The following is a 26453-nucleotide window of genomic DNA, read 5'->3' on the forward strand; positions in this document are numbered from 1 at the left end:
AGTTCTTTTTCCATCCTGGACACTTCACCTCAACCACAGCTTATTAAGCTATAAAGAAATTTGTGATTCCTTGAAGCCCATATACCTTTCCAGAGAATTTCTGCATACTTAGCTTTTCATCTCAGAAAGTGCCTCCTGCTAAAATAAATGGAAGATCAAATGGTCTAACGAACGTTTCTGAAGATGACGTGTCAGTTGATGTGTCACACACCAGTAAGAATTACTATAACGATTGCAGCTGGCGTTTATAAGTGCACAACTGCACTAAGTGCTTCATACACATTAATTATCTCCACAATAAAATGTGGGGAAGGGATTATTGCCTCCACTTAAATTTCTTTAAAAAAATTTATTTGAAAGGGAGAAAAAGAGAGAGATCTTCCCATCTATTGATTCATTCTCCCCAAATGTCTGCAAGAGTGAGGCTCAAGTGAACTTAAGCCAGATGGGCACCGGTTCTAATCCCGGCAGCCCCGCTTCCCATCCAGTTCCCTGCTTGTGGCCTGGGAAAGCAGTCAAGGATGGCCCAAAGCCTTGGGACCCTGCACCGGCTTGGGAGACCTGGAAAAAAGTTCCTGGCTCCTGGCTTTGGACTGGTGCAACACTGGCCATCGTGTTCACTTGGGGAGTGAATCATCGGATGGAAGACCCTCCTCTCTGTCTCTCCTCCTCTCTGTACATCTGACTTTTCAATAAAATAAATAAATCTTTAAAAAAAAAGAAATGCTGAGATGAGTTATTTTTCTGCTGCAATTTATGGGGTCTGTGCAACCTCTGGTATTTTCTAGCGTGCCCACAGTCCCACAAAGCTTTATAATAGAGAGGTGGAGGTTGCAGCAGCTCCCTGCATGGCATGCAGGTCATGATTGGAGCTGGGCAGGGCAACTGGACCAATTTTTCTGGCCTGGTCTGGCTCTAGGAGAGAGGATCGTTGGACTAACCAGGAGCTCAGTAGCCTGGACCAGCAGGCACCCCCGCTGGGGGAAAGTTGCAGACTTGGTCACCCATGTGCCGAGGGCTTGCTAGACTCAGACTGGAGTTGTCTATTGACACAAGTGCTGCAAAAAGGAGGTCCCCAGATGCCAGGAGATTTCAGGTGTCAAGGATGGCTGTGAAATGGCCCATGGGGACTTAGACTATTTCTGAAGCCAAAGTCCCTCTTCAATAAATTCTTAGTGAAGTCTTTAAAAGTATTAACTAGACAGTATATGCATAAAAATAGAACATAGAATTAATCTATGCATCCCTTATCCAACTTTGTCATTTCTTAGGATTCTCCTATACAGTTAGAGTATCCCTAATCTGAAAACCCCAATTCCGAACTTTCTGAGCCCTGACATAGTGCCTCGAGTGGGAAATTCCATATCTGATGTCATAACGCAGGTGTCCTACAAATATTATAAAACCTGCCTTCAGGCTAGGTGTACGTGAAACATAATTTCATGTTTAGACTTGGGTCTTATCCCCAAGATAGCTTATTATACATGTGAAAAATTCCAAAATCCAAACTGTGAAACACTTCTGGTTTTAACCATTAAGAAAAATTCAGCCTGTGTTAGCTTCAGTTCTTTTGTACTTTAGAAAATACAGATGACTGTATTCCTGATTCCTCTCACTTCTCTCCTTATTGGCTACCGTCATCTTGAGTCCAGAGTTTATAGAATTTATGTGTGTTTTTATATGTACATATGTATGTATCCACAAAAAATGTATCCACAAAAAATGAATGGCTTGTTGGAGGGAGCAAGGGAGGGAGAAGGGGAATATCATTATATCCTTAGAATTGTATCTAGGACCTACAAAACTGTATCATGGAAAATAATACAAAAATTATATCTAGGAACTAAATTGGATTTGTTAAAAATAATTAGGATTAGAAAAATTTAAATCTTTAAAACGCAAAACATAAAAAAAATGTATCTTGTCAGATTAAAAAGCTTCTGAATCACCTTTGGAAGACAACGGGTTATATTGTATAAGAAAATGCCAACAGGCAACTAAAAAGAATAAGACTAAGCAAAAGGGAACAGGCATTTGGCCACTTGTATAAGATGCTGGCTAGTTTCTCATCCAGCACCTGCTGATGTGCACTCTGGAGACAGCAGGTGATGTCTCCAGTCCTTGAATCCCTGCCTTTTACACAGGAGACTTGGATGGAGTTCCAGGCTCCTGACTTCATCCTGACCCAGCCCTGGCTGGAGAATTTGGGGAATGGGCCAGTAGATGGAATCTCTCTCACTCTCTTTCTCACTATCTCTCTTCCTTTTGCTCTGCCGTTCAATTAAACCATTAATTATGTTTTTAAAATGCTTTCACAGTGGAAGGCTTAGTGATGCTAGCAGGTGTTATTTTTATCATTTTAAAAATTATTTATTTTTTCTTTGGAAAGTCAGATTTACAGAGTGAAGGAAAGATAGAAAAATCTACCACTCACAGTTCACTCCCCAAGTGACCACAACAGCCAGAGTTGAGCCAATCCGAAGCTAGGAGCTTTTTGTGTCTCTCATGTGGGTGCAGGGTCCTAAGGCTTTAGGCCATCTACTGCTGATTTCCCAGGTCATATCATGGAGCTGATGAGAAGTGGAGCAGCCAGGACACAAACAAGTGCCCATAGGGGAATGCCTGTGCTTGGAGGTAGAGGATTAGCCAGTTGAGCCAAAGCGCCAGATCCAGATAAAAAAAAAATGAAAAGATGACTTGCTTTGTATGTTCCAAGTTTATATATATATATATATATATATATATATATATATATATATATATATATATATATCACTCTACTATGACAACTGTGTAATTTCCTTTCCCTCAGTAAACTATATACTGTTTTCTTAGGTGATTATATCCCAGGTCATCTCAATATCCTTCTGCTACATACCCATACAGTGAAATTTTGGTATGCTTTTCCTCATACTGAGGTATGAGAATTTTCTAGGCTAAATCCTTAAGAGCATGCTTGTTATACCATGGAGTATGCACATCTCCATCTTTGTTAGACCTGGCTCTCCAAAGTGATTGCACATCCCTTTACCTTTCCACCAGCAGTGTATGAAAGTTCATATTTTTTTACCTGTTGCCAAACTTGATTTATATTTAACAAAGCCATAAAATATTTTAAAATTAAGTTCAAACTTTCTCCCTTCCAGCATTCTCTTTGATTTACCTTAAATGGATTACTTTCCTCATCTGAGCTTTGGTTTCTTGTTTACAAAGTGAAGGTAGTGATATTTGTCTTGCTAGGTGACTAGAAGAAGTATATGAAATGTTTGTAAGAGCATTTACTCAAATGTCTAGCTGAGAAAACCAATGTTTAGCCCAGCAGTTAACATACCTGTGTCCCACATCACAGAGCCTGGGTTTGATTTCTGTGCTCTGACCCCCGGACTCCAGCTTCTTCCTGATACAGACCTTGGGAGGCAGCAGTGATGGCTCAAGTAACTGAGTTCCCACCAGCTAGGTGTAAGAGCTGAATCACACTCTGGTCACTGTCTCTAGCTCTAGCCCAGCTGTGGCTGTTGCAGATGAACCAGCAGATGAGAATCTCCCTCCTCTCTCTCTCTCACATAATTAAAACATCTTTTAAACGCCTAGCTGGAATTTAACAGGCCCTCCATAAGTGGTAGCAGTAGGCAATGGAGCAGATGCAGTAGTAATGAATGACAAATGTGTGTACTGTGTTTTTGTTGTTGCAGGTGTTGTCCAAAGTATTTTCGGCACTCATTGTCTCATTCCTCTTCCTAGCAGCCTTACGAGGTTAACAGTATTAAGCCTAATTTTTTCATTTGAGGGAGTCAAGGTGTATAAAATTCAGGCAAACTGCTCAAAGTCTTAGATAAAGGATACTGCTGGATTAAAATCCCAGGTCTATCAGAGAAATTGGACTTGACACTGTGGCCAATGGAGAATCATCCAAAGAGATGAATTGATTTACCTGCTATCAAAGTCTGTATCACCCCATACTTCATATTCATGACTATATATGGATGAGGCAATGCAGAGGAGAGGAAGGGAAATGGCCTGGAAGTTAGGACAGGTGGCCCATTTTATGCCTGGGCTTGTGGTGTTAGGAACAAAGCACAGACCAAGACTTTCCTTGCCCTGGGGTTGCCCGAAGGCTAATTCAGTGTTTCTCAAAATGAGATTCCAGGACTATCTTATCTGCTGTAAGGTTACCCAAGCTGCTTGCTCAACCTGCAGACTGCTAACTCTGGGAGATTCTGATCCTTTAGATTTTGGTAGAAACTTAGCAAGCAGTGATTCTGAGGTCCTCTCAGGTTTGGGAGTCACTTCTCGCTCTGAGGGGGAAAAGGAAGAGATTATATGGTACTGGCAGGTGGTAAGATTTACAGTGAAAGATAGCGCAGACCTAAAATAACTGAAATAGTGAACTACCTACCAGGCAGAAAGGGAAAGGGAGATTCACACTGAAGGGCAAATGTTCACAAGAGCTCAGGAGTGAGACAGGCGGCTCTTTTCGGAATGGGAAGTATTCTAGGATTGAAGCAACAAGGTCTAAGAGGTGGGCAGGGACCAGGTCACACGCACCTTGTTATTCATGTTAGGAAGTTTGAATTTTATCCTACAGATAGTGCAAAATGACTGAAAGTTGTTACTGTGAGGATGTTGATGGTTTGAAGTTTAAAGAGTCCTTAGACATGTGGCCTAGTGGTTAAGGTGCCGATTACTGCACCAAAACCCACCCGCATGAGGGTATCAGGGTTCAGTTCCTGGCTCTGGCTCCTGACTGCTGACGGTTTCCTGCTATGCACACCCTGGAGAGTTAGCAGGTATTGACTTAAGTACTTGAATCCCTCTCATCCACACTTCCACACTGGAGAGTTGGACTGAATTCTCAGCTCCTGGCTTCAGCCCAGCCCAGTTCTGACCCTTGCAGGTATTCGGGCAGTAAACCATGGATGGGAGTTTGTTCTCTCTCTCTCTCTCTCTCTCTCTCTCTCTCTCTCTCTCTCTCTCTGCTCTCCTTCCCTCCATCAAAAACACATAAATTAAAAGAAAGGAAGGCATGTATTGTAGTATATGAAGTTAAGTCATTGCTTGAGACGTACCTGAGTTGGAGTCCTGGTTCTGTTTCCCATCCTGCTAATGTTCCTGTGCCTGACTTTTGTCTGGTCCAGCCTCAAGGGATATGGTCATTTGTGACTTATAAGCCAGTGCTTATAAGAGCTCTCTCTCTCTCTCTGTCTCTCTCTCTCTCTCTCTCTCTGTCATTCTGCTTTTCAAATAAATACACACATGAATAAACAAATAACTATGAAAGGAGGAAAGGAAGGGAGGAAGGGAGGAAAGAAGGAAGGAAGGATGGATGGAAGGCAGGAGCAAACTCTTCGGCAGCCACACATAAAAAAAATTGCTCATGAGCTTGAAACAGGGCAATGTCTTCTTCGCCTTCCTCAAGGCTATCAGCTAGGGCACAAGCACTGCTGATCTGGACTGAAACAATGGCCATGGGGAAGCGAGGAAGGTGTGTAGAAAGATGAACCCGTAAGGTCTGGTAGCTGACGGGACAGGACTCAGGAGACTAGGGAAGAGCGAAGGCCTTCTTTCTTTAGCAAACTGGGTCAATGGTTGTGAATTTCATTGTAGTAAAGACACTTCTGGAAGAGGAGCAGTGAGGAGTGGACATGAGAAGATGGCTTTAGAACACACTGAACTTGACATCTTTATGAAATATCCAAGTAGAGCTGTCTGGAAGAGAGGCAGGTCTTGGGGAGATCCTGTCAACTGCTCACTCAGTAAGTATCCTTCCCCCTTACTTCTTGCCTAACAGAAACCAATTTCATTTGGGACAATGATGTGCCCAGCTAAAATATCCACTCTCTCAGACTTTTTGCTCGTTCCTAGACGCTCTATGGCTTGTCATGAGACTCTCCACATTCTTCACCCCTAATCCCCTGTTCTGACTAAAGAGCTCTAAGATATCACAGGGTGTAGGTTCTGAAAAGACTGTTTTCCTGATACCAATGGACAGACTTAGCTGACTTATTCTGCCTTTTACCCTTGACTTTCTACTTATACAGAGTAGGGATGCTTGGATGAGCAATAGTCACCTTTGCACTACGAGGATGAAAGTTATCTGCTAAGTGAGGCAGGGAAGAAAGACAGAAGAAGGATTTTGGCATTATAGAGCTGTAGTAGGCCCTGGGCTATCCACCACATGAGAAAAATTAAATCTTTATCTGGTTCAAACACTAGAACTAATTTTCTGTCAACCAGGCAAGACATAATCTTAATTCATTCAAGGTCCAAGGCTCTAGAGGCAGATCTGGGTGAGACAGAGATTCCGGTCAGCACCCAGATAGTAACTAATATTGTTAGAGTGGATGCAAGAAAACCAGACACCTGAATATACACAGATGTAAATGACTCTTATGTGTTAGAAGACCTCTGAGAGCTTGGTTTACAACCAATGTTGAAAGAAGGAATTCCTATCCACAGGTTAAATGTCTTTAGGTTATTTTTTGATTATTGATAGTTTCAATTAAGCCAAGCTATCAACTTAGGACTATGCAATTTTTTGAAGACTTATATATTTGAAGGTAGAGAGAATAAAAGAAGAAGAAGAAGAAGAGAGAAAGATCTTTGGTTTACTTCCCAAATGATCCCAATCTCCAGGGCTGGGCCAGGCTGAAACAGGGAACCAGGAACTCTATCTGGATCTCTTATATGGTGGCAGGGATTCACATGCTGCCTTCCCACGCACAAGAACAGAGAGCTGGATCAGAAATGGAATAGCTGGGACTTGAACAGGCACTCTGATGTGAAATATTGGTGTTGCAAAATAGTGGCTTATTCTGCTGCCCCACAAAACCAGCCCAATTCAACTGATTCTCTAACAACTTACAAGGTCCATACCTACAATGTCAGGATACACTTAAATAACAGAATGACGGACTTATGAATGTTTTTTGAAGGATGATGCTATTGTAATAATATAGGGGAAATCAGGGGGTGGGCGATGGAGGAGAGATTTGGGGAGGGGTGGAGGGGAAATCCCAGAGCCTATGGAATTGTATCCTAAAATAAAAACAAATAAATACAAAGAAAAGAGAAAGGAAGGAAGGAAAGGAGAAAGAAAGAAAGAAAGAAAGAAAGAAAGAAAGAAAGAAAGAAAGAAAGAAAGAAAGGAAGGAAGGAAAAGGAGAGAAAGGGCTGGGGGCTCTGGTTCTATGAGTGGTAATTTCTTTCCCTGGGCTCAGGAACTGACTTGGTAGACCTAAGCTTTGCGTTTTTCATGAAGCAATGGGCCCTGGAATGTCCTCTGGGAAGACCAGTGCCAGGACTGCCTAGGACTTGTGCTAGAATTCAACCTGACCGTTTTATTTTTTGCAGATGGTATTAGTCCTAGCTCCTGGTTGGTTTTTCCCCACTCCTCACTTCTCCCCACTGGACCCCACTTATAAAACAATCTGAAAACCTACTGCCTTTCTCCCTCCATCCCTAACACACATTCCTGCCCCAGTTCCTGAGGGCCCTCCCCTCCCCCGGCCCTGCTCTCCACTTGGCGTTCAGTCTGTTGGCTTTGCTCTTGCCCTGTCAAGCCCTTGCAGGCTGTTTGCTTGCCCACAAATGCTTTCTCCGCCTCCTGCTCTGACCTATTGCCTCCAGCCACCCATTGCTATCACAATGATTCTCTGGTCTCCCCAGCAGCTACGAATGCTTAGAACCACACCTCCTCTTCTTCTGGTCTCTCCCCTTAACCTTTGTCCAAAAACTGTTGATGCTACCTGCAAGACATCTGTAAATTCACCCCTACCATCTCAGCTTCTACAGTGCCACAGTGTCTTTGGGAGTTTCCACGTCTTCTGTCTTTTGCGATTCAGCTAATCTGATGTCCTTTCTTCCAATTCACCCTCTGCTGTGTCTTGCTTCAAACCCTTAGACTGCAGATGGTACTTCACTGCAGATCTCCCAAACCTCATTCCTACATTCCCAGTGTAGGGAAAGCCATCACAGTTCTGCCCTTAAGCGACCCACAGTTCTCTGTCCAGTACAGACCCTTCTTCTGGGCTGCTGCCTGGCCAGTTTGACACAACAGATAAGAACGCAGCCTCTGGCACTAGGCTGCTTGGATTCCAGCCTCATGTTGGCTGCTGACTATCTGAGTGTCCTTGGGTGAAATATCTAACCTCAGGATGACAGTGGCATCATCTGTAGATGAGGGTTCAGTGGAGTACTCAAAGAATGGTTGGATTTAATAAGATAATCCTGAAGAGTACCCAGAAGAGGATGATGCAAGGGCTGGTGATTGTAATTATCCTTAACACCCATTATAGTCCCTGGGATATTTGCCCTTCCCTGTTGCTTAAAGTTGTGGTTGATGCGTAGGAGGGGTTCATTAAATATTTATTGGGAAATGAATTTACTAACTTGGTTGCTTAGTGTGTTATGTCATTCCACCAGTTAAATTACTGCCAGATTCAGAAAACAGGAGCTACACTATTCTTCTCCGTGCTCCCAACACAGAAGCTAAGTCTGAGTTTATCCTAGATGTGCAATTCATTTTTGCTGTTTCCAAGTCGAGACACAAAGTTTCACGCTGCAGTTAGGAGAATAAATGTGGGGATGGAAGACCTCTCTCTCTGTAAATATTCTTAAATACACACAAGCAAATCATTAAAAAGAAAGGAAATAGGTTTTATGAGAAAAACCCAACTATTCTCAATTTTCCCTTTGCTTGTTGGCAGCATATCCTCTACTCCCCTGAGGAAGCTTTCTTCTTCTTCAAAGTAATGAAGTCATTGAATTCATCTTATTCTGTGTCCACAGTAGTGTATTTTGCATCTCTCTTTCTCACTGTTTTTGCTTGTTTTGTTTTGCAATTAATTCAGAGCTGGCACAGGGTTCAATGGGTTAACCTGCCACCTGTAAGTGCCAGGATCCCTTATGGGTGCTGTTTCATGCCCTGACTGCTTCACTTTTGATTCTGCTCCCTGCTTGTGGCCTGGGAAAGCAGCAGAGGATGGCCCAGGTCCTTATGACCCTGCCTCCATGTCAGAGATCTGGAATAAGCTCCTGGCATCTGGCTTTGGCTCAATTTAGCCATGGTCACTGGAACCATTTGGGGAGTGAACCACCGGATGGAAGATCTTTCTGTCTCTCTTTATCTCTGTAAATCTGTTTTTCCAATAAAAACAAAAAAAATCTTTAAAAAGTTAATTCAAACATGAAGACACTGAAGCTTAGCAGGGTTAACAGGCCAAAGTGACAGCTTATTAAGAGGTGAGATTGGAAAACAAAATAATGTTTGTCCCTTTCTAGAACTGATAACACTTAGCCATGTTGCCTGATTGCTTCATTAAAAAGGCTTGGTTACTTAATCTGAGAAACATTTACAGATTTGTTTACATGCCAGGCTAATGCTGGGCAGCAGGAACATAGAGACTTGTGGGTGACCCTTTCTCTAATAGCTTAAGCTGCATTGTGTGTAGAAAATAGTCACTGGGCAGTGTGGCAAGTACAGAGTGTTAGGGGGCAAGGGGCAGAGCTGCAGCATCCATCAGCCAGTATGTGGACTGGGTCTTGGTCCAAGCCAGGCTGGACTAGGCTGCCACATCTGCTGGCAAGTTCCAGCATTGGGTGCGAGTCATGCCAGACTAGACTGCAGTAGCTTCTGGCAGGTACAAGATCTGGGGCTGGGAACAGTCCTGGTAGGGGAACTGTGGACACCCCCTGCTGTGCTGCAGCTCCTGCTGGTGAGCAAGAGAGCCAGAGCTGGGAGTGGGCTGGGCTGAACAAAGTGATGCACCCACTGGCATACTTGTGAGCAAGTTATGCCGAGCTAAGCTACAGCACCCATGGGTGTGCACAAAAGCACCAAAGTCATTTTGTCTTTTAATTCCACCTACCCACAATTTTTTTCCACAATTTTTAAGGTATTCACATAAGCACTATATTAGTCTATTCATGTAACATTCAAAAATATGCAAAGTGTATGTTCAGTTACACATTCAAGTGATAAAAGTGTATGGAAGAGTAAAGAAATGATAAAAACAAAATTCAAGCAAGTGTTTGATCGGGCGTAATAAGATTAGAGAAGTATCCCCAGAGTTCAAGGAGTCAGCTAAGTTCTGTTTCTTACTGAGTGATGGCTATGTCAAGATTTATCTCATTCTGGATATTACACATGTGTTGTACACATTATATTTACATATTTCTTAATAAAATATTTTTATCTGTTCTTTTAATTTTTTCATAACAATCAAGCATTATTTGCTTTATTAAACAGGAGGATGTGAATAATAAATGAATGTCATTTTTAGCATTCTCATTCTTTGATACTTTTCCTGGCCCTTGCCTTTGTATATCAGTCACCACAGCATATTTGTTGAGGACTTAGTCTGAACCAAGTTTTCTTGGGGAGACATTGGTGAGATATGGTCAGGACTGGGCTAGGACAAAGTCAAGAGCCAGGGCCTTGTGCTGAATCTCACACTGGAGTGACAAGGACCTAACTGCCTGAGCCATCACCTGCTACCCCTCAAGGTGCCCATCCTTGAACAGGAAACTGGAACCAGGAGAGGAGCTAGGACTTGAACCTGGGTCTTTGGATATGAGATGCAAGCATCCCAAATGACATCTTAACTTCTAAACCAAACTCCTGCCTCATGTTGGTGGCAATAGGAGTGATTTCCTTTTTAGAAGCTTTCAAACTAAGAATGTATGTTTTAAAAACCAGCTTCATTAAGATATAATTTACATATCTCATGGTTTAACCATAGGGGAAATCCCAGAGTCTATGAAATAGCACCATAAAAGTAAAATAGAAGAGAAAAAAAGTGTATAACTCAATGGGACAGTTTTGCATATTCAAAGAGTTATACAGTCATCAACACAGTCTAATTTTAGAGTATTTTCCTCTTTGTCAAAAGGGATCTTGTACCCATAAGCAGTTATATTGTGTTCCTGTTCTGTCTCTCAACCCTATGCAGCAGCTAGTTTAGGTTCTGTCTCTACAGATTTGCATATTCTGGATGTTTCATACAGATGGAATACAGTGTGCGCTCTTTTGTGTCTGGATTCTTTGCTATAGCATACAATATTTTCAATATCCATCTATGTCATAGTATGTATCACTATTTCATTCCTTTTTATTATCAAATAGTATTTTATCATACAGACATACCATGTTTTTCTTTTTCAATATTTTATTTTTTATTTTTCTTTGAAAGGCAGAGTTATAGAAGGAAACAGAGGAAGACAGAGAGAGAGAGAGAGAGAGAGAGAGAGAGAGATGTTTCATCTGCTGGTTCACTTCTCAAATGGCCTCAATGGCCGGAACTGAGCTAATCTGAAGCTAGGAGCCAGGAGTTTCCTCTGGGTCTCCTACATGGGTGCAGGATCCCAAGGACTTGGGCCATCCTCTGCTGCTTTCCCAGGCCATAAGTAGGGAGCTGGATGGGAAGTGGAATAGCTGGGACTCTACCAGTGCCCATATGGTACGCCAGCACCCACAGTCAGAGGCTTAGTCTACTATGCCATGTCACAGCCCCCTTACCATATTTTATTAATCTGTTCATCAACTGATGGACATTTGTTTTTTCCACTTTCTGGCTGTTTAGATAATGCTGCTAAAAACATCATTGAAAACTTTTTTTTCTGTGTTTGACATATTTTCAATTCTCCTGGTATATACCTGGGAGTAGGATTGCTACGTCATATGATAACTCTGTCTAGCATTTTGAGGAAGTGCCAAATGTTTTCCTCACTGATGTACCATTTGAAATATCGACAATATATGAAGGCTCCAATTCCTTTACATCCTTTCCAACACTTGTTATTATTGGTTTATTATTATTATTATTATTATTATTACAGTCACCACAGAATATGTGAGGTAGCATTTCCCCATACCTCAACTCTCCCCACCATTATATACACTCTTCTCAATTATGTAAACATCATTGAAAATAAAACAAATTTATAAATAAGGAAAAATTTTAGATAGCTTACTATTTCTAGAAAACTCTCTGCCTTTGTTTCTGGAAAACCCTACAGGAAAAGTTTCTGCATCTGTCATCTTCTAGGATCACTTTGCTAAGAAGTTGTAGGTGCCTTGTTTCTCCTTGTCTTTTTTATCTTGACTACACCTCATTTGACTTATTGCTTTGAAAACCAGCAGTAGTATCATCCTTAATCTATATTCTTCCATTTTTACTGTGTGGTTTGACAGAGTCCTGGATGCTAAGATTAGGAATGGAGAGGCTGATATTGTGGCACACTGGCTTAGATTAGGCTGTCACCTGTGAAGCCAGCATTCCAAGCAGGCACAGATATTTCACTTCTGCTTCTCCTTGTTCTACTTCCAATCCAGCTCCCAGCCAATGCGCCTGGGAAAAGCAGTGGAAGTTGGCCTGACCCCTTGGGCCCAGGCCACCCACGTGAGAGAATTGACTGGAGGTCCAGGCCGCTGGCTTTGGCCTGGCTGTTGCCATCTTTTGGAGAATGAACCCACAGTTGGAAGTTCATTCTCCTGTCACGCTCACCCCATATCTCTCTGCCTTTGGAATCAGTCAATCAATGGATCAATCAATTCGTATTTTTTTAAAGGTAAGAAAAAGCAAGATGCAAAATTACTATAGTATCACAGTAGGATGTGAGCAGTGGTCAAAGGAACTCTTAGGTGTGAAAGAGGGGGTTTTAAAGGATTTTAAAGGACAAAGTGAAGAGTTAGCCAGGCAAAGAGAAGCAGGCCAGCCCAGCCGAACTTGGACAGTAAAAGCAGACACAGACGCAGTGACCCAGCGCACTCCTAGCTAGCCCAACACAAGGCCAGGGAGGCTGCATCGTGTTTTTGCAGGATCACTCTGGCAGCTGGATGGGGTGTTAGATTGAACATGCCACAGGGGGCGGCTCTAGGTGGCCCGGAGGGCAGGGCGCAGCCAGAGGGCAGAAAGCCCTGGATTTGGCTTCAGTGCTCTGTCAAGCTGCACTCTCTCTTTTTTTTTCTTTCGTCCGGGCTTGCAACCCTTTCCCTTTGACCGCAAAACACACACCTTTATCAGCTTATTTCCTGGGAATCGCGAGAGTTGATTGTGGGGTGATTGTGGTGTGATCCCGGGCTCCTTTTGAGGCCTGGGGACAATGGAAGACATTGAGGCGCATCGCTGCACAAGTTTAATCAAGTAGGGGTTGGAAAGAAGCCTTCCTCCACCCCCGTCCCAATTAAATCCGCGCGCGCGCGCGCACACACACACACACACACACACACACACACACACGGAGGCTGAGACTCATGCTGACAGAAGAGAGCCCCGAGGACACGAGGATCCCCCGACCTCCTGCCAAGGGCGTGTCTAGGCGGGCCCGCCCAGGTCCCCACTCCTTCCTGGATCACGCCCCTGTCCCGCCTACGGAGGGAGGGAGCCTGCGGCCACTCCGCGCCCTGCGGACCAGCCCGGGCGCTCGGCGGCGCCAGTGGGCGTGGCCTCCCCGCCCGCCGCCTCAGTGACGGCGCGGGCCACGCCCCTCGGGCGTGAGGAGAGCTGGGCCCGAGCCGGCCTGGGATCCCGCCGAGCCGAGCGCAGCGAGCGGAGCGCCTGGGTGGCGGCGGCGGCGGCGGGCGGCGCGATGGCTCCGGCGGTGGACCGCGAGGGCTACTGGGGCTCCACGACCTCTACGCTGGACTGGTGCGAGGAGAATTACGCCGTGACCTGGTACATCGCCGAGTTCTGTGAGTGTGACCCGAGGCGGGGAGGGAGGACGCGGGTCTGAGGGGAGCCGCCGTGTGAAGGAGGCAAAGGGCGAACCTGGCCGAGGGGAGGCAGGCCTGGCCGGCGGGCGGTGGTACGGAGCCCTAGGCTGCGGGCAGCCGAGGGAAGGCGACGCGGAGGGGAGTCCTGTGTGTCGGGTGGGGTGAGGTGGGGAGGAGGGCGAAGAGAAGTGGGGAGCCCTCAGCTGGACCTCAGAGGAGAAAAAGCCTGAGGAGCAGGACTGGGAATTCTCCAGGGGCAGTTGTGGGGACAGGCTGGCGGACGCAGCCCAAGATGAGGTTGGGAGAGGCGAGGACTCAGCTCATTGGATGAGGGCCCAGGACACCTGCTCCGCTGTTGCTACCACCACCTTAGCTCGAAGGGCACGGGCAAGGGGACAGTTCCTAGTTTCTGCAACGAAATATGAAACAACTCTGAAGTCTTTCCCTTCCTCTTTTTTTTTTTTTTTTTTTCTGTTCTTATCAGACCTCTTCATTCATCTCCAGGGGACAGTTTTAACAGTCAGACTCCCTCCCCCTCCACCGCGCACACACGCACAGGCACACACTCCCACCCAGCGCATCTTCGCGTTACAGCCCCCCGAGTATGGGATTCTTCCACTGTCGTGGGGCACTAGAAGTCGCAGGCAGAGCACCTCATCTAGGTGCTGCTGGGCCAGGCTCCCCTGAGTGCAGGGGACCTAGTCCCTGCTCTGCGCTGCCTCCTGTTGGACTTCCTGGGGTTAGGGCTCCTCTGAGGACAGGACTTTATTGTCTGCACCTACTGAGAATTTGAGGAATCCTTTCACTGGTGCCCTGATAGGCACCGCTGGCTGGATTGGTGGTGGTGATGGTGGTTGTTTTCCTCGATGATTATTCCTGGCAGGCTAGGAGAAATCTGCCACTTCTTTTCAACTTTTGGGCGCACGATGTTTGATCTTTCTTTCAGGTACCTGCTTCAGGCAAGGTGCAAAGAATATTCTTCAGCTAACCATTACTGCTTTCTTTACATTGGGTCCAAGTATCTTAGGGATATGAAGCGAAATTGCTTCTTAACTAACCTTCCCATTGTTGAGTCCTTCTGCCTGACATTTGTGTTTGGCTTTGTAGCAAAGAGGAGGATTTTGTGCCAGATGCCTCTGTTCCAGTAATTGGCTAAGTTAAAACAAAACAAAACAAACAAACAAACAAACAAACAAAAAAGAAGAAGGAAAATAGAGCTATTTTCCATTTTCAGAACTTAAATTTTTCATTCCCTGAAGACCATGGTTTATGCTGAGAGTCACTTCCACCGTTTAAAGGAGTAACTTTTAGATAATAGTGGCGCTGTATGAGCAAAGGGGTCACTTGTAATTATTTCACAACCGAAATGCTGACAAAGGAAGCAGTTTACCAATTTATTGTTCAATTACTTTGCAAGCTCATGCTTGGTTCAGAGAACTGTGACTATGAGGGGAAGGACTTGAAAACCATGCTTTGTGAACTGGAAATGTGTAATATGGAAAAAAGAAATCAAGGCTTTTTAAATATTGAGCGAGCTTTCACTAACAACAATTAACTTTAGGCATTTCTCCAGAATATGGAATTAAGGAAGATGAGTCGAAAACAACTGTACAGGAGTTTTGTTTTGGCTAAAGAAAATATTTCTAACCAGATGTATAGTCATAGAGTAGTTTGGTGGAGGGTAGAGGGCATTCTGTCACTGAAAGTGTTAAAACAGTCATTGCTGGACCAACTCTTGTGAATATTTTAGGAGGAATGAATTCTTTAGTAGCGAAAAGGAGCTGGCCTTAGGTGGCTTTAGATCCCTTGCAGTCTTACGGGTCCACAGATAGTAATGACTTAGTTTAGGACCAAGATTTTTGGATTCGAATCAAAAGAGAAAACTGGCAGTTAAGTCATGTGGACCATGAGAGAGCAAGATACTAATGTTCTGGCAGATAGCTCTGAGAAATGGGAAATGGCAAATGGCTTTAGTTCTCAAGGTCCTCAAAAGAGACTCTGAGCTTAAATGAAGTTTTGACTTGGGAATTAGAGGGGTTACAAGAAGAGGATGAGTGAGAACAGTTGGCATCTTTTGTGTGTTTGCCTTGAGTGAAAATTATCTGAAGGCAGTTGAGGTCAAGTCTTCTGACCGTAGCAAGTGGTGAATGTCTCATATCTTGGAGTAAGAAAATTTATTTTTGGGACCGGTGAAATGACTTAGCAAGCTAATCCTCCACCTGCAGCATTGGCATCTAACATGGCTGTTGATTCATGTCCTAGCTACTCCACTTTAATCTAACTCCCTGCATATAGCCTTGGAAAGCAGTGGAAGATGACCCAGTTTCTCGGGACCTTATACCCATGTGGGAGACCTGGAGCAAGCTCTGGGATCCTGGTTTTGGATCGGCTCAGCTTCAACTGTTGCAGCGATTTGGGAAGTGGACCTGCAGATGGAAGATCTTTCGCTCCTTCTTTCTCTGACCTTCTATCTGTAACTCTTCCTTTGAAATAAAAATAAACAATCCTGGACCCGGCACAGTGCCCCAGCAGCTAAAAGTCCTTACCTTGAATGTGCCAGGATCCCATATGGGTACCAGTTCTAATCCTGGCAGCCCTTCTTCCCATCCAACTCCTTGCTTGTGACCTGGAAAAGCAGTGGAGGACAACCCAAAGCCTTGGGACCCTGCACCTGTGTGGGAGACCCAGAAGAGCTCCTGGCTCCTGGCTTTGGATTGGTGCAGCTCTGGCCATTGTGGTCACTTGGGGAGTGAATCATTGGATGGAAGATCTTTCTCTCTGTCTCTCCTCCTCTCTCTATATATCTGACTTTCCAATAAAAATAAATAAAAAATTTTTAAAAAACAAACAGTCCTTTTTTTAAAAAAAAGAAAATTGAGCTTTAAAAAATATGCTGACTAGCAATATGCTTAAAATAATAAATGTGCAAAGCAAATGTCTTATGATATTTTTATCACTGGTAAGTAATATGATGAGTTTGAAGAATTGCATATTTAGATATGGCATGTTTAGATTGGTTTTTAGCCATTATCAGTACCTGAAAATTTTTTTTCTACAACATCACTCCAAAGCAGCTTAAGTCCTTTTTCTTTGAGCAGGTTATAAGTATTAGGGGAAATGTTACACGCTCTTTCTTTAGTTATGAATAATAAGCTTCTTGATGTGTCTGAAATTGTAGATATACAAAAAAATTCTCATTTTACATAATAGTGTAGGACTATACAAATGACCATGCCAGTTAAAACCAAGCAAAGCAAAATCAATTATCACTGGGAAACATTACCTTTGGTCTGTGACCTTTAAAAGTTTTTCTCCAGGGGCCAGCATTAAGGTGCAGTGGGTTCAATGTCAGAGAGCTAGTTCAAGTCTTGCCTACTCTGCTTTTGATCCAGCTCCCTGTTATTGCCCTTGGGAAGGCAGCAGTAATGGTTGGTACTTGGATCCTTGCCCTCATGTGGGCACAGGGTTGGAGTTTCTGGCTTCTGGCTTTGACCTACTCTAGCCCTCACTGTTACAGCCATTTGGACAGCAGGTGGAAGATCTCTATGTCTCTTTGCCTTTCGATGAATAAATAAATCTGAAGGAAAGTTTTTTAGTTAAGCATTATAAACATTCTTAGTGTTGTTTGCAAATATATAGGGAAATAAAAAAAGTAAAATTAAATTTTATTTTGTTCACTGTAACTTGAAACATCAATTTTAAACAAAGCCATTGTGAGTTAAAGTGTTTCGTTTCTTTGTAAAATAACAAGAGAAGTTTCAACAGTGTTTGCCTTCTCATCAACTTTCATGGAATCTTTTTTGTGCCTTGGTTGATCCTTTCTAAGTTTGTATCAGCTTTTAATAGTTTATCATTTGCACTTTCACTATTGTGAAAAATCTCTGAGAGTTCCTATAATGCAACTTTTTTTTTTTTGCAGTTTCACTCCTTGGACATTTATCTTTTTTACCACAACTTCTTTGTTCATTTGTCTTGATAAGCTTGCATTTGCTAAGTTTCCCAAGCAGCATACTGTAGAGTCTCTTAAATTATAGCAGTGTCAACAATTTCACAGTCATCCATTTCATCTATAATGCTGTTTATGTTTAATTAGATCTCACTTTTGGCTATATAACTTTTTGTTTCTCTGCTGTCCTTTCATCATTATTAGCCAGAATCCTCTTACTCATTTTTGTAAATTTTACAGAGATTTGTTCTTAGAGATGAGGAGGCAACTTCAGGAGCTACATGCTTGGCCATCTGTACATGAAATGAATAACTGAGATGAATAGTTTGATGACCAACAACTTTCAAAAAAACTGACTTGGTTGGTGATCATGATGTTCCTCTATTTATGAAACAATTTATGTACTAAAAAATTAGCAACAAAGTTTGTTCTGTACTCGGTTAAGATCCGGTGATAACTGAACTTTGAACTTTTAAAAAAAAATTGAAAATATCTCATTCTGCTTTTTGGGGGGCTCTCATCAGTCTTAGGAGAGGCAACCTGGTTGGTAAAACTTTCATGGATGGGGAGAATGAATAGTAATTTATTGACTATCTAGTCATCTCCCTTTTATTCTTGGGCTAGGATGACTCAAGCTAAATATGGTTCTTTTGCATGGGATACTGTTCTTCTATTCAGGAAAACTGAGCAGAAGGAAAGCAGGACGACCTTTAATCTTTATATATTTATTCCTTTGAGTTTCACTTTTGTGAGGAAAAAGGTTTTCCTTTCTTTGCCTCAGCAGCACAAAACAACAGCAGCTTAACCAGCTGCCTCTGGCATACTCATAGACCACAAAAGGCATTGGGCTGCTGGTAGCTCTTTGCTGTCTTTCTTCTTTCCTTTTTCAAGCCCCTTCCTTGTGTTTTCCCCAAATAGTAAGAGACTCTACTAGTGGACCACAAATCAGACTTCTTTTGGTCTTGAGATACCGTGTGCTGGCAGAGGTGATACTCCTGCTACATTAAGGAATGTCATTCTTTCTCTGAGGGTCACTAACAGTCTAGCAATGCTGCCTAAGTCAATTAAAGAACAGAGGCCAAATGAAAGACCAATACTGTGTTCAAAGGATTTAGATTTCATGTATATAAAATCAAAGACCTGCTAGTAAAGTTGTTTTAGGTGTAGTTACAGACATAAAAAATACGCAGATCATTTGAATAAAAGGAAAGGGAACATGCATTCTAAATAGGTTCATAAAAGCTTTAAAGTATTAATGCTGTAGGAGTCACTGAACTAGGTATTTATTTGTTGTGGAAAAACATAAAATGGTTCATATTAACCTTTTGGAAATGTAATTACCATTCAGTAGTGTTAAGTACATACACATTGTTGTGCAATCTACAGAACTCTTCCTTTTGCAAAACTGAAACTATGCCCATGAACCCCCTTCTCTCCTCCACCCAGCTCTATCAACCATCTTCTACTTTATGTCTCTCTGAATTGGACCTTAGGTACCTTATATAAGTGAAGTCATACAGTACATGTATTTTTGAGGCTGTCTTATGTCCTCAAGGCTCATCCATGTTATAACATGTTATCAGAATTTCTTTTCTTTTTAGTTTATGTGCTGCTGAGTGGAGTACAAAATTGCCTTCCTTTTTTTTTTTTTTTTAAAGATTTATTTTTATTACAAAGTCAGATATACAGAGAGAGGAGGAGAGACAGAGAGGAAGATCTTCCGTCCGATGATTCACTCCCCAAGTGAGCCGCAACGGGCCGATGCACGCCGATCCGATGCCAGGAACCAGGAACCTCTTCCAGGTCTCCCACGCAGGTACAGTGTCCCAAAGCATTGGGCCGTCCTCGACTGCTTTCCCATGCCACAAGCAGGGAGCTGGATGGGAAGTGGAGCTGCCGGGATTAGAACTGGCGCCCATATGGGATCCCCGGGGCGTTCGAGGCGAGGACTTTAGCCGCTAGGCCACGCCGCCGGGCCCGAAATTGCCTTCCTTTTAAAAACTACACTGTTCTGTTGCGCACACATACACCCCCCCCCCCACATTTTCTTGTCCATGCACACATGAGTTGCTTCCAGCTCTTTCTTATTGTAAATAGTGCTGCTATGACTGTGGATAGCCACATAACTCTTTAAATTCCAGAAGTCGAGGACCTGGATCAAATGGTAACACAGCAGCTATTTTACCTTGTCATCAAAAGGAAGCCTTTTATTATTTTTTCCTGTGTCCCATGAATTTATTACTCCTACATAAATTGTAATTGTTAATGAAGTTATCCTTGTTTTAATTAATCAAAAGCACATGTAATTATCAAATGATCTATGGTCACTGTTATACTTTATTGATCCATGAGATTATTTGCTTTAATGATATAATTCTAATCCAAAGAAAAAGCATAATGTTGTGACTATAATCTTCTTGTGAATAAATCTAGTTTTTTAAATAATTAAAAATAGTGGATTAAAGTAAAAATAGTTAACATCAAAGGGATTTACTGTACAAAATTTGTCTATATATTATCTGATAGGAATGTTTACTTTAATTCTTACAACTTCCTAAAGTGACTTTTTAAGTTTTAGTATCACTTTATAAATCTGATAATTTAGGGCAGAGAGGGGTTAAATCATTTATCTGAAGTTTCCAGTTTGCAGACGGCAAAATGAGGATTTGAACTCATATAGGCTAACTTCAGAGTACGTTATTTCTCTTTCTTGTTCTTTTAAAATGAAATTTTTTGAGGTAAGGTATAATCTGCTTTCAAAGTGTATAGCTTGAAAAATTTCAACAGGTATGTATACCTGTGTGACCACCAATTCAATCACGATGTAATCTGCTTGTATTGTCTTGAAAAAGTTACCTAGTAAAACATTCATTTTTAACCATACTCTTTTACTGCTTAATCTTCAGCGCAGGTATTATTATAATACTAATTTTACAGTTGAAGATATTGAAGTTTAGGTAGGTTGAGTAACTTGGCCAAGATCACACACTATTAAGTGCCAGAGCTGTACTGACTCCAATGTAGTTAGCCATTAAACTGCCGGTTTTTTTCTCTCACTGTCTTTTTAGGCTCCATTGATTTCAGGGACCTCAAGTTGGAACATAATGATCTATCCTCATTTTAAAAATTAGGAAAAAGATTTGAGAAGTGAAGTCATCTTCCCAAAGTTAGGTTGCAGATCAGCAATGAAGCCTAGACCAGAATCTATGTTCATTACTATCTCAGCCTGTGAAATGGTGAGCTGAGGGAGATGATGTCAGTGTTGTTGATGTCATACTGTTAATGAGTTAGCAGATCACAAGACTATCTGGGAACAAAAAGAGCCTCTAATGAATTATTATGGCAAAGATGGCTGACATCCACCAAGTACTTTATACCAGTGCTCCTCGGACTTTAATGTGCCTGGGAATCAGTGGATGAGCTTGTTAAAGCACATATTCTGGTTTAGTAGGTCTGGAATGTGCCCACAGAATCTGAGTTTCTTACAAGGTATGAGACTATGCCGATGCTGCTGACCTAGGCACTGCACTTGGAAAGCAAGGCTTTATGGGTCACAAAGCACTTTCATGTATTTTTTTTTTCCTTGTGAGATGGAGGTGTTATTCCTGTTTGTGTGTAAGAAAACCAAATTCTGATGGATAAGCAACTTGTGCAGAGGGCTTGGTACTAGAAGCTAAAATTCTGACTGTAAAAATCAAGCTGGGTATTAATATCTTTGCACACTAACAGCAGACTGAAAGCATTGTATTTGAAAAAAATTTTAAAAATGGTCTTCCCTAGCTAATTAGCTAAGTTGAACTTCCTCTTTTTTGACCAATTTTCATTTTTATTGCCAAGTTCATACATACCAAGCCACCTTTTAAATTTAAGTTTGTAACATTTAGAGCTGTCTAAATACTTGAAATCTATGTCTGTTTTGAGCTATACGTTTTTCCTTAATATATACCCATACTTGTCATTTGATAGTACATGTTGGAAGAAATTATTACTTATTTTACTTTTTTTTTTTTAATTTTAGAAGAAATGGGAGGGAGGCAGGGGGAGAGAGAAGAAAGTGCTCCTTCACCTGCGGTCCATGTGTTTCTTCTCTAACGTCCACAACAGCTGGGCTAGACCTGGCTGAAGCTGGAAGCCAGGAATTCAGTCCAGGTCCCCTATGTACTTGGCAGAACCCTAAGTATCTGAACCTTTGCCTGCTGCCTCCTATGGTGTATATTAGTGGGAAAAATGGATATGAAAGCAGGGCTAGGGCTGAAACCTGGTGCTTGGATATGGGCTGCTAGCATCCCAAGAGCATGTTAGCCACCAGGACAAACCCCTGCTTAAATTGCATACTTTTCAAATTGACTTTTGCTAATACCATCCATGTTCCTAAGAATTGTTTATGCTGATATATGCTGTAGGTTTGAACATCTCCTCTAAAACCCATGGTGAAATTTAATTGGCATTGCAAAATTATTAAGAGGTGGGACCTTTAAGAAGTGGTTAAGTCAAGAGGATTCTGCCTTCAGCAGTGGGTTTATGTCATGATTTTGGTACTGAGTTCCTAATAAAAGGAATGAATTCAGCCTGATTTTTTTTTTTTAATGTTGCATGCTTGCTCACTCTTCCGCCTTTGGTGGGCTTAGCACAGCATAAAAGCCTTCATCCAGTTGCTGGCAGTATGCCTTTGGATTTCCCAGCTTCCAGAACTGAACCATAGTAATCTCTGTTCTTTATAAATCACTTAGTTTCAGGTGTTCAGAAAATAGACTGAGACAGTGAGTGGACATATAATTCATTTTTAAAAAATCATTGTTTAACATTCCACTGTAGTAATGTACTTGATGTATTCATGCTTCAAATTTTGCAGATTTTGTTGTTTTTAGGTTTTTTGCTATTACTAATAATGCTGTTGTGAGCATGCCTATATAGCTTCTTGGATATGCAAATAGATGATTTTCTCTTTGTACTTGGGAGTATAATTTTTACAATGTAGGAAATGTATGTATTCAACCTTAACAAGATCAGAAGATCTCAAACATCTTTGTCTTATGACCCCTTTCTACTTTCAAACATAATTGAGGAGCTCTGTTAGTTGAATGTTAGTATTTACTATGTTAAAGTTAAAATTGAAAGGAAGTTAAATCTTTATTAATCCATTTAAGATTCATGCTAGTGGTCCCAGCGTGGTAGCCAAGCAGCTAAAAGTCCTCGCTTTGCACGTGCTGGGATCCCATATGGGCGCCATTTCTAGTCCTGGTGGCTCTGCTTCCCATCCAGCTCCCTGCTTGTGGCCTTGGAAAGCAGTTGAGGCCGGCTCAAAACTTTGGGCCCCTGCACCTGCATGGTAGACCAGGAGGAAGCTCCTGGTTTCGGATGGATGCAGTTCCAGCCATTGCAGTTGCTTGGGGAGTGAATCAGCAGACAGAGGATCTTCCTCTGTGTTTGCTCCTCTCTGTATATCTGCCTTTCTAGTAAAAAACAAGTAAATCTTAAAAAAAAAAAAAATTCATGCTGGTGAGAAATGAAATTTATCTGTGTTGTTTCTGTGGTATAGTCCGTTTTATTGCTGAGTATTCTGTTGTGTGAATATACCATAAATTGTTTATTCATTCTCCTCTTTTTTTTTTTTTTTTTTTTAAAGATTTATTCATTTTATTACAGCCAGATATACACAGAGGAGGAGAGACAGAGAGGAAGATCTTCCGTCCGATGATTCACTCCCCAAGTGAGCCGCAACGGGCCGATGCGCGCCGATCCGATGCCGGGAACCTGGAACCTCTTCCGGGTCTCCCACGCGGGTGCAGTGTCCCAAAGCATTGGGCCGTCCTCAACTGCTTTCCCAGGCCACAAGCAGGGAGCTGGATGGGAAGTGGAGCTGCCGGGATTAGAACCGGCGCCCATATGGGATCCCGGGGCTTTCAAGGCGAGGACTTTAGCCGCTAGACCACGCCGCCGGGCCCTCATTCTCCTCTTGATACTGTACTTGAGCTGTTTTCAGTTTTTGGCAATTATGAATAAAGCTGCTGTGTATATTCTTATCCAAGTCTATTTGTACACATATACTTTCATTTTTCTTGGCTAAACACTTAGGCATGGACTTGCTAGGTTGCATAATTTACTTATGCTTAGCTCTATAATAGGCTATAGACATTTTCCCCCCAAAATGTGCGTAACATTTTCATTCTTGTCATTTCATGTCTTGAAATTGTGGATGTTCCACATTCTTAACAACATTTGGTGTTTACATTCTTAATTTTATCGATTCTGGAGTTTGTATAGTAGTTTTACATTTTAGTTTTAATTAGCATACCTGATAATAATGTTGAGTACATATTCATGTAGTTTTTTTTGCCATTCTTGTATCTTCTTTTACAAAACGATTTTTGCCATTATTATTGAATTATAGAGCTCCCTTACGTATTTTGGATATAAGTATTTTTGTCAGGTAGATATTTTATGATTGTTTCCTCCCTGTCTGTAGATTAGCCTGTTTAGCTGCGTAAAGCTTTTTTTTTTTTTGAAAAAAATATTCTTTATTTTTATTGGAAAGTCAGATATATAGCGGAAACGAGACAGAGAGGAAGATCTTCTGTCCACTGACCCACCCCGCAAGTGGCCGTAATGGCCAGAGCTGAGACGATCTGAAGCCAGGAGCCAGGAGCCTCTTCCAGGTCTCCCATGCAGGTGCAGGGTCCCAGGGCTTGGGACTGGCCTCGATTGCTTTCCCAGGCCACAAGGCAGGAAGCTAGATGGGAAGTGGGACCATTTGGACAAGAACCGGCACCCTACTGGGATCCTGACGTGTGCAAGGTGAGGGCTCAAGCTACTAGGCTACCACACCGGGGCCCTAAAACTGACTTTTGATGAGTTTTTTTTGACTTTTTGTTTTAATTTTTAAAGTGGCATTCTGCTTCTTTCGAATTGCCTCTTTAAAAGTTTAATTTTTTAAAATTGATACATAATTGCACATATTTATGGGCTGATACTTCTATATACTGTGCAATGATCAAATCAGGACAATTAGTGTAGCCAAAAAAGTCTTAAATTTTAATGGAGTGTAAGTCATATCTATTTTTAAAATATGATTGTTGCTTCTTATATCTTACCTGAAGCGTTTATCTGCACTTAGATTGTGAAGATGTTCTCCCATGTTCTCTTCTAGAAGCTTTGTCATTAATAGTTGTATATTTAACCGTGTATATGTGTGGAAGAAAACAGTTTCTCCTGAAATTTTACATCACTGAATGTGTTGTGAACTAAATGTGTGAGGTCCCTCTGCCGTACACACACGCCAAACAAGTGATCACTTCTGTGGCATATACTGGCTGAGTGTCCTGAAATTCAGTTCAGTTCTCCGTTCAGATAGTATAAGATCCCATAGGTTGAGGGCTGAGTTAAGAGACTACCCCAACCCATTACTAATCACCCCAGACTCTTTCACCTGTGTTTCTGACCAACTGGCTGCAATTTGGTGTTCGCATGACTCCCCTCCTCAGGTTCTATTAATTTACTATAGTAGCTCACAGAACTCAAGAAAGCATTTTAATTACATTCACTGGCTTGTTATAAAGGATACACATCTGAATAGCAGTATAGTTCAAGGCATTTGGGAAGGGGCACAAAGATAAACTTTGTTCCAAGCACCTCCACGTATTCAGCTCTGGAAAATCCCCTAGCCCAGCGCTTTTGGTTTTTTTGTGGAAGCTTCATACAATAGCTGTGATTGATCAAATCATTTGGCACAGGTGATAATTTGGTCTTTAGCTGTCCTCCTCTCTCTGACGACTGGGGAGTGGACTGACTGCCCCAACCATGACCTTCCAGCCCCTATCCTGAAGCCATGAAGGATGACTAGCTATCACTCAACTTATTGGCAAACAGAAAGGCACATCACTTTGAAATTCCAAGTATTTTTAGGTGCTATATGCTGGGAAATGAAGAGGAGGAGCAAGTATATATTTCACAATATTGCAACCCATCTCAAATTGAGTGTCACATACATATGAGGCAGTGGTTGAAATTGCTTTTTTCATATGCATATTGAATTACTGCAGCATCATTCAATGCAAAAATTTTCTTGGGGTTACTTTTTTAAAACCTTTGTCAATAATTAATGAATTGTACATGTGGGTTTATTTCTAGGCTATTTTTTTTTTTTTTTGCCTATGCTTTGCCATTACCACAGTCTTAATAGATATTAGTAAGCCTTGAAGCCAACTACTGTGTCTTTCAACTTGATTTTTTCTAAAGATTGATTTGGATAGGCTAGGACTTAAACATTTTTATATAAATTTTAGATCCACTTTTCATTTGCTGTTGCTTTAAAAGATGTGCACAAATCCTTTGCTATTTCTCTGTTCAAAAGGTGGAAATTACTTTTTCTGTTCTTGAATATGGACCAAAGGTAGTGACTTTCTTCTAGTGAAATTAAATAGACATTATAGATTGAGAACCTGGATACAGAATTATAAAAAGCATCGTTGCTTTCTTCTTGGCCTGTTTCTTGGATCATTCACTGTCAGGGAAAGCCAGCTCTCCTGTCAGGAAAAGAGGCCGAGGTGGCAAAAGAACAGAGGCCTCAGAAAAACAGGTGTGTGAACTGCAAATTAGCTGTCTTGGAAGCAGATCCTGCTGCTCCTCACAGACCTTTAGGTGATTGCAGACTTGGCCAACATTTGGACTGTGTACTGATGAGAGATCTTGAGTCAAAACTGCTTCCCTATTCCTGACACATAGAATATATGTGAGATAACAAATACTTGATGTTTTAACCCAAGTTTTTTTTTTTTTTTAATTACAAAGTCAGATATA

At 42.0% G+C, this 26453-nt stretch overlaps 1 protein-coding gene across 1 annotated transcript in view; it reads left to right on the forward strand.

Moving 5' to 3' along the window:
- The first annotated feature begins 13463 nt into the window (after positions 1-13463).
- The window catches only part of ACER3 (alkaline ceramidase 3), a 140086-nt gene continuing 127096 nt past the window's right edge, over positions 13464-26453 (forward strand). Inside the window, exon 1 of the mRNA XM_004589864.3 lies at positions 13464-13690. Coding sequence (XP_004589921.1) covers positions 13588-13690 — 103 coding nt within the window. The 5' untranslated portion in view covers positions 13464-13587. The remainder of the gene's footprint in view (positions 13691-26453) is intronic.

Source organism: Ochotona princeps, chromosome 4 (genome assembly GCF_030435755.1).
Source record: "Ochotona princeps isolate mOchPri1 chromosome 4, mOchPri1.hap1, whole genome shotgun sequence".
Lineage (NCBI taxonomy): Eukaryota > Metazoa > Chordata > Mammalia > Lagomorpha > Ochotonidae > Ochotona > Ochotona princeps.